This window comes from Microcebus murinus, chromosome 28, assembly GCF_040939455.1.
Source record: "Microcebus murinus isolate Inina chromosome 28, M.murinus_Inina_mat1.0, whole genome shotgun sequence".
In the NCBI taxonomy this organism is placed as follows: domain Eukaryota; kingdom Metazoa; phylum Chordata; class Mammalia; order Primates; family Cheirogaleidae; genus Microcebus; species Microcebus murinus.
In genome coordinates this window covers 769665-784516 of record NC_134131.1, presented here as the reverse complement: position 1 = coordinate 784516, position 14852 = coordinate 769665, and the positions used below count along the sequence as shown (strand labels likewise).

The 14852-nt window shown below is 42.4% G+C and overlaps 1 protein-coding gene and 2 pseudogenes across 4 annotated transcripts in view; 1 reads left to right on the top strand and 2 right to left on the bottom strand.

Moving 5' to 3' along the window:
• The window catches only part of SIMC1 (SUMO interacting motifs containing 1), a 41439-nt gene that overhangs the window by 22993 nt on the left and 3594 nt on the right, over positions 1 to 14852 (bottom strand). For 3 of the 4 annotated variants that reach the window (XR_012915308.1, XM_075998449.1, XM_075998450.1), the window contains exon 2: positions 2138 to 3697. The exons of the other annotated variant lie outside the window; for it this stretch is intronic. Coding sequence is in view for 2 of the 3 variants with exons in the window: in XM_075998449.1 (XP_075854564.1) it covers positions 2138 to 3697 (1560 nt within the window). In the remaining variant the exon portion in view is untranslated. The remainder of the gene's footprint in view (positions 1 to 2137; positions 3698 to 14852) is intronic. 4 annotated transcript variants of the gene reach the window in all.
• Positions 10875 to 12337, bottom strand: LOC105880469 (ADP/ATP translocase 2 pseudogene; annotated as a pseudogene).
• LOC109730067 (protein transport protein Sec61 subunit beta pseudogene) lies at positions 13093 to 14689 on the top strand (annotated as a pseudogene).

Here is a 14852-nt window from a genome sequence, read left to right as displayed (position 1 = left end):
GTTTCAAACTCCTGACCTTGAGCAATCCGCCTGCCTCAGCCTCCCAGAGTGCTAGGATTACAGGCCACCGCACCCCACCTAAATAAGCACTATTTTTCAAATTGGAAAAAATTATTAATTTAAAAATAGCTCACTAAACAAAGATCTGACAGCATGCATTAATAGAGTGAAACAATGATGGATGGAATTGCCCTTCCAGAAAATCTTCTTGAGGAAAAGAGACCAGTTAGTTTTCCTTATGTCTCGAATTACCTTCAAGTTCCCCCTGAGCTCACTGATGAGAGAGGCCATGATTGTATATGGCATGTAGTGAGAATTAAGAGCTAGGGAAGACAAGAGAAAAACAAAAATTTGCTTCGATGGTTGGTTTTACATGTGATACACTTTATAATCTTGAACCTATATTATTAATATTTTGCCTACAAATAGGGACATCTACAAGCAGAGAAATGTTTATAAACCGTTTTGATGCCCACACCCTTAAAGGGAACAATATTTATAGAGTAATACTATAGGACCTGAAAGGTAGCTTAGCTATGTATTTACCTTTAAGTCTAACAACCCTAAGATATGAGCATTATGACTCTTATTTTAGAGTTAAAAAAAAAGACTCAGAGGAGTTAAGGCCAATGGCTGGTAAGTGGCAGTGGTGGGCACTAGCTGAAGACGTTTTGGGTGAAAAATGACCAATATTTATTTATGTTTTTCAATATTTATTAAAAACCCAAAAGAAATCATAGGAGAGACAGAAAAAGTTTATAGATGTATTCTAGGTGGCTGAGGTTCTTTAAGGTGGTAAGAAATGAAGAAGAGAAATCTGCTTTGTCTAGCCTAATTGCCAACTCATAATCCCAGCTATGTGTACCCAGAAAGGGGACAGCTTCTCTGTTGGTGTTGCACCATAGCCTTAACTATGGAAAACTGATGAACTCTCAAGTCCCCCAAGAGTGCTCTTGATGAGGGACAGATATGTCACCAACTTGAGGCAAACTCACAGGAAAAAAGAGAATGAGCCAGTGGTTGGGTGGAGAGAAGACATAAAACATATTAGAAAACAATTAAGACAAGAGGAAACAAATCATTCTCCAAGGCCAGATCAGTGTGAATGCCTGGCACCTGCTGGCACGGATGGATGACCGACTGCGTAAACAAGGAGAGTGCGTGCGCCTTCTGACTTTTTGAACCACTTCAAGCCAGTCTTCTTAATATGAGGGATGTGGTGTAGATAACAACAGAAAGCTTCATATTGTGGGACTTGGACACAATTTTTTGTTTTTAAAGATAGGGTCTCACTCTGTCAGTGAGGCTGGAGTGCAGTGGCATGATCATAGCTCACTGTAAGTAACCTCAAGTTCCTGGGCTCCCTGTAACCTCAAATTCCTGGATCCCCAGCCTCCAAAGTGGCTAGGACTACAAGCACACACCACCATACTCAGCTAATTAAAATAAATTTTTTTTTTTTTAGAGATGGGGTCTCAATGTGTTGCCCAGGCTAGTCTCAAGTTGCTGGCCTCAAGTGATCTTCCCACTTTGGGGTCTCCCAACGTGCTGGGATTATAGGTATGAACCACTGTTTCCAGCCACAATTTTTTCTTACATATCTAGTTTAGTTTTCATAGATCAGTGGAGACCAATGGGAAGGAGAATACCCATTAAAGTCTTAAAATTGAATTTCCTCGCCAAAGTCCGAGAGTAGTAATTTCAGAGGCACTGAAGTGACAAAGAATAGTATTATTTCTGTGACATGGGAGCTGTAATAAGGGCACTGGGAAAGTAAAGGAGTAGGAGCTGAAGACAAGAATTTTAATATCACCCATGATGAGTCAGACACTCTGGCACTTTACATGTGTTATCTCATTTAATGACCCTGGAGGTATGTTTTTACCTCCATGTCACACACAGGAACGCTAAGGCTCAGAAAGGCACAATAACTTACATGGTGCCAGTTTTTTTTAAGTGTGGGGCTAAAATTTGAACCCAGATCTGACTCCACTGCACAGTCTCCACTAGTGGGAGAAAGATGAACATTTCATTTATACTTGGCTTCTCCTTTCATGCATGTACTCCAATCATCCCGACCTTATCCTAGGCCTATAGATAGGACACTTAATCCTTAGGGGAAGACACATTAGCTCACCTCTCTTGTATCTTTATCTGGTATTAGTGTCTGGAAGAAGAGGTGATGAACCGGAGGTCGGAGGAAGTACTTCAGCCGATGCAGGCACGGTCTGCTGTACAGCCCACCTTGTGGTGTCCGTGCTTGTACCTGGGCAGGCCCGGGGTTCGCTGGCTCTGACAGTGATATCTCTTTTCTGGCTGGGGTTTCCATGACAGAGAGCCAAGGAACTTTCTCTAAGGAAGATTCGGATTGTGGAGACTGCGGGCTGGGAGAGCAGCTCGGAGAGGATGGGTTTGAGATATCCATGGGAGTGTTAATGTTCTGCACATCATTCTGGGGGGAGTCAGGCCTGTCTCTCGGTAAGCGAGGTGTGTCCCCAGGAGAGCATGGCATGTCCTCTGAGGAGCATGGCATGTCCCCAGGTGAACGCAGCACATCTCCCGGTAGGTATGGCACATCTCCCGGTAGGTATGGCACATCTCCTGGTGACTGTGGCAAGTTCCCTGGTGTCTGTGGCGCATCTCCTGGTGACTGTGGCACATCTCCTGGTGACTGTGGCACATCACCTAGTGACTGTGGCACATCACCTAGTGACTGTGGCACGTTCCCTGGTGTCTGTGGTGCATCTCCTGGTGATGGTGGCACATCCCTCGGTGACAGTGGCACGTTGCCGGGTGACTGTGGTGCATCTCCTGGTGACTGCAACATGTCTCCTGGTAGCTGTGGCATGTCTTGCAGCTGTGCCGCATCTGGTGGGTATAGTGTGTTTTGCGGTGGGCCTGGTGCATCTCGAGGTAGGCCCAGAGAGTCTTGAGGTGGATGTGCTAAGTGCTGAGGATGCCACAGTGCGTCTTGAGGTGAGGCTGGCATATTCTGCTGAGGGCACCGCACATCTTGAGGAGGGCATGGCACTTCTTGAGGTGGATGAGGCAAAGCTTGCAGCTGGCACTGCACGGTGTGTGGCGGGCATGACAAGGCTCGTGGTGGACACGAGGAGGCTCGTGGTGGACATGGAGAGGCTCTCAGAGGACATGGCAAGGCTCGCAGTGGGCACGGCAAGGCTTGTAGTGGGCAAGGCACATCTTGCTGTGGACATGGCAAGGGTGCCCTCTGGCTGCTGCTGCTGCTGCTGCCATTATTGCTTGCTGGGGAGAGGGAGCTGACATCTGAAGACAGCTGTAACCTTGCCAAGAAGTTGAGGTCACCTTTGAACATGGGTGTGCTACAGTTCGGCTCTGCTGGGTAAACAGAGTCCCCGCTTATGGCTGTAGGGGGTTGGGGACCCTCATATGTGTTGTCTTCCAACAAGTCCAAATCCACGGGATCACTGTTAACGATTCTCCGTGCCGCAGGTCGAGAGCTCCTGTCCACTCGTCCTTCCGTTACGTCTTTGCCGGAGAGGCTGGGACACGTCTGAACACTGGTGGGCTCCTTCTGGGAAGGAGTGACGGGTTCTAAAGTCAAATCGAGAGTGGCAATAGGTCTGCTTTCTTCTTCAGTTCTCGTCAGGTCGATCACACAGAGTCCACTGCGATCCTTTGCCCTTGGTCTGGCTTCTCTAGTTAAGTCAATGAAGTCCTGTTGAAGGATTGTGAGATGAGAGGAGGTCAAGTACGGAGTCTCAGCTACAGTGATCCAAACATGCAGAAAGTATATTAGCATACTAATTTTATAGGATATAGAAATAGGCTCTAAATGATCTGGAAACAGTTTATGACACAAGTAGTTTTTCACATCACTAGGTATTCCATTCTATAATGTTAGAAGACTTAACCATTTGAGAAGACTGTCTGCTTCTGGCAAAATTCCAGATAGTTGAAAATGTTAAGACTGTAAGATTGACACAAATCTAATAAGTATGATACTATCCAGAGTATAAGAAAATAGGTACTTTCATATACTGTTAGTATAAGAATGTATGTGACAACCTTTTTGAAGTATAACTTGGTAGTTATATATCAATCAGGGATCTCAGTTGCAAGCAAAAAACAAAACAAAGCTCAACTTAATCACAAAAGGAACTTATTAAAGGAAAATAGGTAGCTCCTAGAATCTAGAGGAGGAGCCTAAGAACCAAGTTGGGGGTCTCTGCAGCTAACATTGGAACTCAAAACCATGTTATACAACTGAAGACTCCATTTTCATTGCCACTAGGCTCAAATACCCCAGCTGTGGTGGCCAGGAGCACCAATGCTGTACCTGCTCCTAGGACCCACACTACTGCTGCATGTGGTTGCCATTGCTGCTGCCATACTCCGCAAAATGAAGCTCACTTGGGTCCTGCTTCTTCCTGTCATCAGCTTCCAATCCAAAGTCTTGAATCAGTATCTCTGACTGGTGGAATCTAAGTCCTATGTCTGAACACTAGGTGCAATAGAGCAGGAAAGCGAGCATCTGCCATTTCACCTTAAGCAGAAGTAGATTATATCTCTAAAGGTGGGAGTTCTGCAACATAGTTCTAAGGCTCAGATACTAGGATCCCACTAAGAACGGCATAATGTCCGCAACAGTGGTGTATGTTAAAATCATAAACACATATTACTCTCTATCCTCAACATTCTACCACAAGGAACTTGTCCTACAAACAGATTCTTATGACCATGTAAGAGAGTTATTATATCATAGTCTATGACAGCAAAAAATATTAAAATCAATAAGGGATTGGTTAATTTATGAGCTTTTTACATTAGAATAACATGTAGCTGATAAAACAGTTATTGAATGAATACTTACTATGTACCAGGATCCATGTTGTGCACTGCAAGTACCATTGTGTGCAAAATGGACAATCGTCTGAATGAGGTACTAATACTTTTTTAAATGTCTAAAATAAATTACATGGTTTTAAAAAGTTAGTATGATCCCATTGGGTAAGAATTAGACATTTATGTATGTCTGTGGCACACAAACAAGGAAAATTTCTGGAACAATACACAAAAACTGTAGTTATCTAGAGTGGAAATAGACAGGGACATGTTCTTACTCATGACCTGCATGTTGATAATTTGAAATGGGGAAAATTTACTTTTCAAGTGACATGATTATGTACCTAAAAACCAACCAACCAGAGAGCCCATTGAAAGGTACAGGGTTTCCTTTTGGAGTGACATAAATGTTCTAAGATGAGATAGTGGTGACTGTTGTTGCACAACTCAAAGAATTTCATGGGTGAATTTTACTGTACGGTAATATGGAATTATACCTTAATAGAGCTGTTACTAAAAGACATATTGGAATAATGTTAACACTTTAAAAATTAGCTAGCACAAAAATACAAAACTAAATTCCTCTCTGAGAGGGGACAACACTTTGCCTTCCTGGGTAGCCAGACCCTTCAACCTCCCAGAGGCAGCCCAGGATGAATGAGGGATTGGGGAAGGGATCTGCAGGTTTGCAAGGGAGCTGACCTTAAGACCAAAATTAATTCCACATATGATGCATTAACCCTTTGCACTCAGATGTTGAGTGTGACTCGACATGGTTAGCAAAAATTATAGAGATTAAAATTACTCTTTGAATGTATCAATAATTTGAAACATAAAAAAATCCAAATAAATAAGTTTGTATGAAAAGGAACTCCAGTTTTTATTCTACTGCCGTGCTTTGTAAAATCTGGGGTATTTAAAAAATTAAATCCCGAGTAGAATAAAGGAATTGAGAAAAAAGCAAGCGAGTGCAAAGGGTTAAGTTAAAAATGTAAAAAAGTTAAAAATGTAAAAAATAAAAAGGGTTAAGTTAAAAAAGTTAAAAATGCCGGGGCCAGGCGCGGTGGCTCACTTGTAATTCTAGCACTCTGGGAGGCTGAGGCGGGTAGATTGCTCAAGGTCAGGAGTTCGAAACCAACCTGAGCGATACCCCATCTCTACTAAAAACAGGAAGAAATTAATTGGGCAACTAAAAATATATATAAAAAATTAGCTGGGCATAGTGGTACATGCCTGTAGTCCCAGCTACTGGAGAGGCTGAGGCGAAAGGATCGCTTGAGCCCAAGAGTTTGAGGTTGCTGTGAGCTAGGCTGACACCTTGGCACTCTAGCCTGGGCAACAGAGTGAGACTCTGTCTCAAAAAAAAAAAAAAAAAAAAAAAGGTAGGCCAGGCACAGTGGCTTACACCTATAATCCCAGCACTTTGGGAGGCTGAGGAGGGAGGACTGCTTGAGGCCAGGAGTTTAAGACCAGCTTGAGCAACAAAGCAAGACCCGCATCACTACAAAAAAATAGAAATATTAGCCAGGTGTGGTGGTGCACGCCTATAGTCCCAGTTACTTGGGACTACTGAGCCAGAAGGATCGCTTGAGCCCAGGAATTTGAGGTTGCTGTGAGCTATGATGACATCACCGCACTCTAGCGCAAGCAACAGAGTGAGACCCTGTCTCAAAAAAATTAATTAAAAATATAGGCAGGCCGGGCGCGGTGGCTCACGCCTGTAATCCTAGCTCTCTGGGAGGCCGAGGCGGGCGGATCGCTCGAGGTCGGGAGTTCGAAACCAGCCTGAGCAAGAGCGACACCCCGTCTCTACTATAAATAGAAAAGAAACTAATTGGCCAACTAATATATATAGAAAAAATTAGCCGGGCATGGTGGCTCATGCCTGTAGTCCCAGCTACTTGGGAGGCTGAGACAGAAGGATCGCTTGAGCCCAGGAGTTTGAGGTTGCTGTGAGCTAGGCTGACGCCACGGCACTCACTCTAGCCTGGGCAACAAAGCAAGACTCTGTCTCAAAAAAAAAAAAAAAAAAAAAAATATAGGCAAAGGCCGGGCACGGTGGCTCACGCCTGTAATCCTAGCTCTTGGGAGGCCGAGGCGGGCGGATTGCTCAAGGTCAGGAGTTCGAAACCAGCCTGAGCAAGAGCGAGACCCCGTCTCTACTATAAATAGAAAGAAATTAATTGGCCAACTGATATATATATAAAAAATTAGCCGGGCATGGTGGCGCATGCCTGTAGTCCCAGCTACTCGGGAGGCTGAGGCAGGAGGATCGCTCGAGCCCAGGAGTTTGAGGTTGCTGTGAGCTAGGCTGACGCCACGGCACTCACTCTAGCCTGGACAAAAAAGTGAGACTCTGTCTCAAAAAAAAAAAAAAAATATAGGCAAATTTTGCTTTCTGTTCCATGGCAGCCCTATGTAACTGTGTACAGCAATGAACTTATAATATTTGGAGGAAAGAGTTGAGAAAGAGAAAGTGATTTTTTTTTTTTACAAGTACCTGAGAGTTTTAAAAGATAATTTTTGGATGAAAAAACCCTGGTCTATTTTTACAAAAACATCCATTTGAAAAACATAGAATTGTATCTGCAACTTTCCCCCCACTTAACTATTTCTAGCATCTCCACACAATGTTTCCTTGGAAACCTGGTGTGAGGTTTGCGCCAGGATTTTCAAGATGGAGACTCATGCTGATAAACTTGCTCTGACAGTTAGCACCTGGTTGGACCTATCTCAGTTTTCTTATCTATCTAACAGGGATACTGATAGTATCTATCTCATGGGGTTGAAGCAAAGCATTTAATGTGGTGCTGGACATAAAAGTCAACTATTCTTATTATGGGATCCTTAACATGATTAATATTCTCAACACTGCATGGCAGTCATTCTGAATCAAAACACTAGCTCCTTATTAAGAAAGCCACAGGACCCAAACAAAGAAAGCCTTAAAAGTTTTACTGATTGTCAAGAAGCAAACCTCATAAAATGAAAGTTATGTTATGCTTCTGATTAGAAAGACAGTATTATAAAAATATTAATTTTCCCTTAATTAACATAAAGCCAATGCAGCGGTTCTGAACTGGTGGCAATTTAAGTCCCCAGCCAGGGGACATCTTGGCAATGTCTGGAGATATTTTTGGTTGTCATAATTTGGGGGCCCCTACTGACTGGTATCTAGTGGGTAGAGGCCAGTGAGGCTGCTAAACATCCCACAGTGCACAGGACAACTCCACCCAACAAAGAATTATCTGGCCCAAAGAAACCTGATCTAATGCAGTCTTTGACAAAATGATTCTAAAACTCATTTGGAGGAATAAATGGGCACAAATAGCCAAGACATTTTTTGGGGAAAAAAAGTAAGAAAAGTAACTGCTCTACTAAATACCAAAAGATATTATCAAACCATAAAAATAAAACAGTAGAGTTGTGCAATTGAGAATAGAAAAATCATCTAAGGCCATTCCACCCTGAATGTGCCTGATTTCATCTGATCTCAGAAGCTAAGCAGGGTCGGGCCTGGTTAGTACTTGGATGAGAATAGAAAAATCAATGAAACATAATAGAAAACCCAGAAATGGACACAAGATTAAATAATTTGGCATGAGAATGTGTTGCAAGGAAATGGAGAAAAGATAATTTTAAAAAATGATACAGTTGATAACAGCATATTTTTTTATAATCTTATATCCAGACTATTTCCCCTCCAATACATATGCAATCAGGATGCATCTCATAATTAATGTGTACATTTCATATGGCGGTATATCTTTTTTACCAGAAAAGCTATTGTTATTAATAAATTGACAGCAAGTCCTAGATTTGGTGCTGTCTTAGAAATAAGACAAGAAAGCAAATTTTGTCCTAAAGTAAAATGATTGGTTATTTAAGCAAGAGGAAGTATGGGACAAAACTAAGGGTCTAAACATCTTCTGGAAGGTCCAAGTAAGCCATGGAAAGTTTCTGAAGGATGAATTTATGGAAGAAATTAGTATATAATAAGGTAGGCTATAATGAGAAGGCAATTATTTATGTCTTTCTAAAGACTGAGCTTTGATTTAAAAAATATATATTGCTACAAAACCAAAATTTTGGTCCCCTATGTTAGAACAAGGTTTTCTTGAAGTATTGATCTGCTCTTAGTAAAATTTGCAAGAGGTTTTGACTTAATTCTGAAATCCGTTTCTTTACATTTTCAACCATCTTCTGAACTGCAGCTTTTCTCCGTTTTTCAGTCTCCATTTAATTTCCCTCATTTCAGGTTAAAAATGCTATCTTCTTCATTTAGAATGACAATTTCATTTCTTGAGGTAGAGTTTTCCTCTCGAAGCCTTTCAGACCCACATTTCAGCAGTTCAACTTCTGCTGTGTCTTGCTGCATATGAGTTGCAGGTTTTATCACTGCCGTCTGCTCACCCTCTTTCTCCCCTCAAGAAGGTACATATTTTTGCTTGTCTGGATGGATTCTCGCCTTTAACTTTTCCATCATCTCCTGTAACTTTTTTTCTCCAGTTCTAACTCTACTGTTAAGGCCTGACACTGAAATATTCTGTACTGAGGGCTTAGAAAAGCAATGCTTTAATCCTAATTCCATACATGGCCTTTCTTGATGTGCCTGGACCGTTCTGCATAACCAGAAAATTTCTCATGCTTTTACTGAGAGGCGTGTATAGTTGATCCTTGAACAACATGGGTTTCAACTGCACGGGGCCACTTATATGCAGTGTTTTCCAAACACAGATTTAAAACATAGTATTCTTGGGATATATGTACCCACCTACGTATGAGTGTGTATGTGTGTGTATATACACACACACACACATATCTGTAGTTTCTGCAGGGCCAACTGTGTTACTTGAGTATGCCCAGATTCTGGTATCTGCAGGCAGTCTTGGAACCAAGCCCCTGTGGATACCGAGGGACAACTGTATTCCCCTGCTCAAAGTACTAGTTTTCTTTGTTACATTCCTCTATAATACGCTGTGTACCCACAACCTGAGACACACTGTTCCTGTGTCTGAATAAATTCAAGTACTTTTTCATCAGATTCGATTCCCAGGTTATCTAAATAAGCTTCCCATAAGGAGAACCAATCATGCTCCAACAGGTTTTTCTTACCTTTTTGGTAACTGACTTAAAGAGTTTACATTTATCAAAATAATTTCTTGTGTTGTCTTTATTAAGTTTTTAGATTACTTAGGAAAACTGACCTCTGAAGGGGTTAATTTTTTTTTTTTTATACATCCATATAACTTTCTATATTGCTTTTGAAGTCTTTGATTAACACTCTGGTTAAATGAATGACTATTAATTCACAGAAATCTATGATCATTCTGATCAAGTGTTTTGAATCTTTTGATATTTTTAGTAAGCTTCCCCAGGATAAAATTTGAAATTAAGTCTTCTTGACTTCAAACTAACTTTGGCGTTTCAGAGAGCCTCAGACCTTCTCAGAGGTTTATAAAAGAGACATATTGAACTAAATCAGGCTTATTTGAGATGTTAACTGTCAAATAAATGATGCTAGATCTTCTTTCAATTACATTTGTGGGTATGTTATTAATATGAATGCCCCAAAATTATATAAAATTCTTAAAAATCTAATGTCATCAATCATAATTCTGGTTACTATGTTATACACCACAAATACACCCAAATTTCCTTGTCAATTTCTGGTTATTGTATACTTTCATCAGATTTTTTTTTTGTATTTCAGATTTTTATTTATTTATTTTTGAGACAGAGTCTCACTTTGTTGCCCGAGCTAGAGTGCTATGGTGTCAGCCTAGCTCACAGCACCCTCAAACTCTTGGGCTCAAGCAATCCTCCTGCCTTAGCCTCCCGAGTAGTGGAGACTACAGGCATGCACCACCATGCCCAGCTAATTTTTTTTTCTATATATTTTGAGTTGCCCAATTAATTTCTTTCTATTTTTAGTAGAGATGGGGTGTCGCTCTTGCTCAGGCTGGTCTTGAACTCCTGAGCTCAAACGATCTGCCCGCCTTGGCCTCCCAGAGCGCTAGGATTACAGGCGTGAGCCACTGCGCCCGGCCTCAGAAGGTTTTAATTCTTCAAATTTGTTATTCATCAGGAGTGACTGAAATAAAAAATATAATTGAGTCCCATCATGATCATGGAAATGGCTTTAAGAGAAAACTGGTCAGATGAATATTATTGCTTCCCATTTTCAACCAGTAAATAGCTGCCATTGATAAACAGACAGCCATGAATCTGTCAAGAATGTTCAAGATATGTTATATAATACAGCATGCCTGTTCACAGGGAGAAACTAGGAAATAACTTACGTGTATTTCTTGATTTCATCATACAAGACAAGCACAAAAGCACCACCTATGCCTCTGAGAACATTGGAACATGCATGCACCCTTGAAAAAAAGCTTTGCTTCTTTTATCAAGCGCGATCTTCCTCCAGCAGTCAACCCTGCCCGTGTACATGACGTCAGTTCCTTTGTGCCCTGACTGCATCATCATACGGCGACGAACAGTATCAAACGGATAGGAAGTCAACCCAGCAACAGCAGTGACAGACTGTGCAATCATCCAACTGACAATGATGTGAGCATTCTTGGGATCTGGAAGCATTCCCTTTGCAGAGTCACAGAGACCAAAGTAGGCCGCACGGTAGATGATAATACCCTGCACAGACACGTCAAAGCCTTGGTACAGGCCCTTGATCCCATCAGATTTGTAGATCTTAACCAGGCAGTCGCCGAGGCCTCTGAATTCCCTTTCGGCTCTGGCTTTACTCACATCAGCTGCTAGACGGGTACGGGCAAAACCAAGAGGGTACACAAAACAGAAGGTTGTGGCCCCAGTGGCACCACCTCATGCCAGATTCCCTGCAAAGTAGCGCCAAAACTGGGTCCTCTTGTCCACACCACCCAGGAAGATCTGCTTGTATTTATCTTTGAAGGCAAAGTTGAGAGCCTGGGTGGGGAAGTATCTGATGACACTGGCCAGGTTACCACATCAGGACAGGACTCCCTGCTCCTTGGGGACACGGACCACACAGTCCATAACGCCCTTGTATTGCTTATCTGCAGTGATTTGCTGGCTGGCATGCTGTACCTGCAGCAGCAGCTTGACTGGCTCGATGGGTGCTACCTTGGTCTTGGAGATGGCTGTGGCCACTCCACCTGCCAGGAAGTCCTTGATGAAGGACACAGTGGCATCCGTCATGTTGGAGCGAAAGAGGAGGGAGGCGACTGCGGGACAAGACTGAGCCCGGAACAGGCTTTGACTCCAGGGCTGTGTCTCATCAGATTCTTAACCATAGCTATTTTAAGTCTCTTTCATCCACAGTTTTGATTCTCTTTTAATAAAATTTGCAATCAGATTCATGGAAAAGACTCTAAATAAGTATTCTGAAATAAAGGTTTCTAATAACTTTAAGATCAATGGACTAAATAAAAATTTTTTTTAGAATTGTAATGAAGACACTGATGAATTCATGAAACTACTAATCAAGATCAAGCAGAACAAAAATTACATAAGATTAAGAACTGATGAAAATAATTTTTTCAAGACTTTTATCTGAAACATTGGTTCTTCATTTTAAATATTTATTATTTAAATACTTTGTTTTCCAGATTTGAGGAAACTTTCTCTCTTAAGCTATCTATAGTTCACAGCAATTTGGTAAAGTATACTTTTGTGAACAAATGTGGAAACATTTACTTTTTATCCCTACTTGATTCCTCTATCTGTGAGCATTCTTTTTTGTTTTTTTTGAGACAGAGTCTCACTCTGTTGCCCAGGCTAGAGTGAGTGCTGTGGCATTAGGCGTTAGCCTAGCTCACAGCAACCTCAAACTCCTGGGCTCAAGCGATCCTCCTGCCTCAGCCTCTCGAGTAGCTGGGACTACAGGCATGAGCCACCATGCCCGGCTAATGTTTTCTATATATATTAGTTGGCCAATTAATTTCTTTCTATTTATAGTAGAGGCGGGGTCTCGCTCTTGCTCAGGCTGGTTTCCAACTCCTGACCTCGAGCAATCCGCGCTCTCCTCGGCCTCCCAGAGTGCTAGGATTACAGGCGAGCAATCCGCGCTCTCCTCGGCCTCCCAGAGTGCTAGGATTACAGGCGTGAGCCACCGCGCCCGGCTGGCATTCTTATTTTTATAGCAATATGGTTATTAGCATAAGTTCAGTAAGAATTTGCTCTCTCTTTATAACAGTATACAACTGGAAACATTGGTTATATTACCAAAGCCTTGTCTGGAAATATCAAATATTTGAGAATGTGCATAGAATGCCTTACTTGAAGGGTTCCCAGCCTTACAGTAAGTAAAAACTGCTATTTCTTGTCAGGTTCAGGAACCTCGGGACTGTAGGCAAAATCTAAAGTCTGCCTTGGTTTGCCTTCTAAGCCTCATGAGGTTTTAAAATCTAAGATTCCTATGTAATCAATCGTTATCTTTGCAGCACTTGTATATATAACCAGACCAAGATTGATGAAACTAAACTTGTTTTACAAATTGGTCTTACTCTAATGATTTTTGATAAAAATGAGGATTACTGTAGAGAGAAAAGTTGTATTTCCAAAAGAAAGCTGTAACACACAAGTTATTAATTGCTCTGTCACCCAGGCTGGAGTGCAGTGATGCAATCATAGCCCACTGTAGTCTCAAATTCCTGGGCTCAAGCACTCCTCCTGCCTCTGCCCCAGAGGAGCTGGGGCTACAGGTGAATGGCACCATGCCCCGCTAATTTTTTGTAGAGATGGGGTTTTGCTATGCTGCCCAGGCTGGTCTTGAATTCCTGGGCTCAAGCAATCCTCCTGCCTCGGCCTCCCAAAGTACTGGTATTACAGGCATGAGCTGCCGCGCCGGGTCCTCCTGTGCATTGTTTTTGAATTCTTCTTGTATACCTGTAGATTGGACTGGACTAGATTCTGAATTATTCCAGAGATCTCCACTCTTTCTTCCATAGAATTATTATAAATGGGAACGACTCTGTTCCTGAAGCCATAAATCGAAACTAGATGAATTTTAAGGGACAAGTCTCACGCCTGATGTATGGCTCAGAAAGTTCACCAAACCACCTGATGCCATAACCAGAGACGTTCAAACTACAAACCAGGATGAGAAGCTGACATTCTCACATTGTAAAGAGCTTTCCCCAAGCTCTCTAAAGTGTGATATTATGATGTGGAATAAGACTCCGGATTATAATGAGACTCCTACCCCCTCTTAATGCCTACCTTTTCATTTGGCAGGACAATGGTATAACTGAAATTTCAGAATCAGTAGCTGCTGCTGGTAATTTGACAGAAACAGACCTAAGGGATCCTGTTTAGTTCACCTAGTGGGTGATTCTGGCCACATCCCTAATACAACTGCTACTCACTCTGCTTTAATTCAACCCAGTCATGGGACACTGGACGATGAAATCATACTGTCTTATCTCTTGGTTAAATAAAGAAATGTTGGGGTCCCCGGGCGGGGCCTGAGCCAGTCTGCAGCTACGGGCCCTTCAGAGGCCCCGAAACTTTGTGGCGGTCCAGCACAGCGTCCGCCACCCACCCTCCAGTCTCCACCAGGCCAGCTACGACTGCCAGTGGCACCCACGTGCGTTCTTCAGGGCGCTCTCCCAGCAAAGCAGGGGCCGCCCGGGTGGCAGGATCCACTGTCTGGCAAAGAAAAAATGCTAGCTGTGGAACACAGAGTGCAGGCCCCACGACCTCAGCAGGCACTGGGGGGGGCGGCGCGGGCGTGTGGCGATTCTACAACAGAAGATTCACCTGGGCTCAAAGTTGGCCCCATTCCAGTATTGGTTATGAGTCTTCTGTTCATCGCTTCTGTATTTATGTTGCAAATTTGGGGCAAGCACACTCGTTCATAGATTCAGTTACATCCATCCGTCATTTGAAGGAGGAGGAAAAAACCCAACATATCTTGGACCAAAAGTATAGTGTGATTTTCTTCTGTTCATGAGAAGGAAATTTTCTGTAAGCTTACTGTTTACAGGGGACTTCAGAAGAACTGATTTTGAGGATTCGATTTTTTTCCT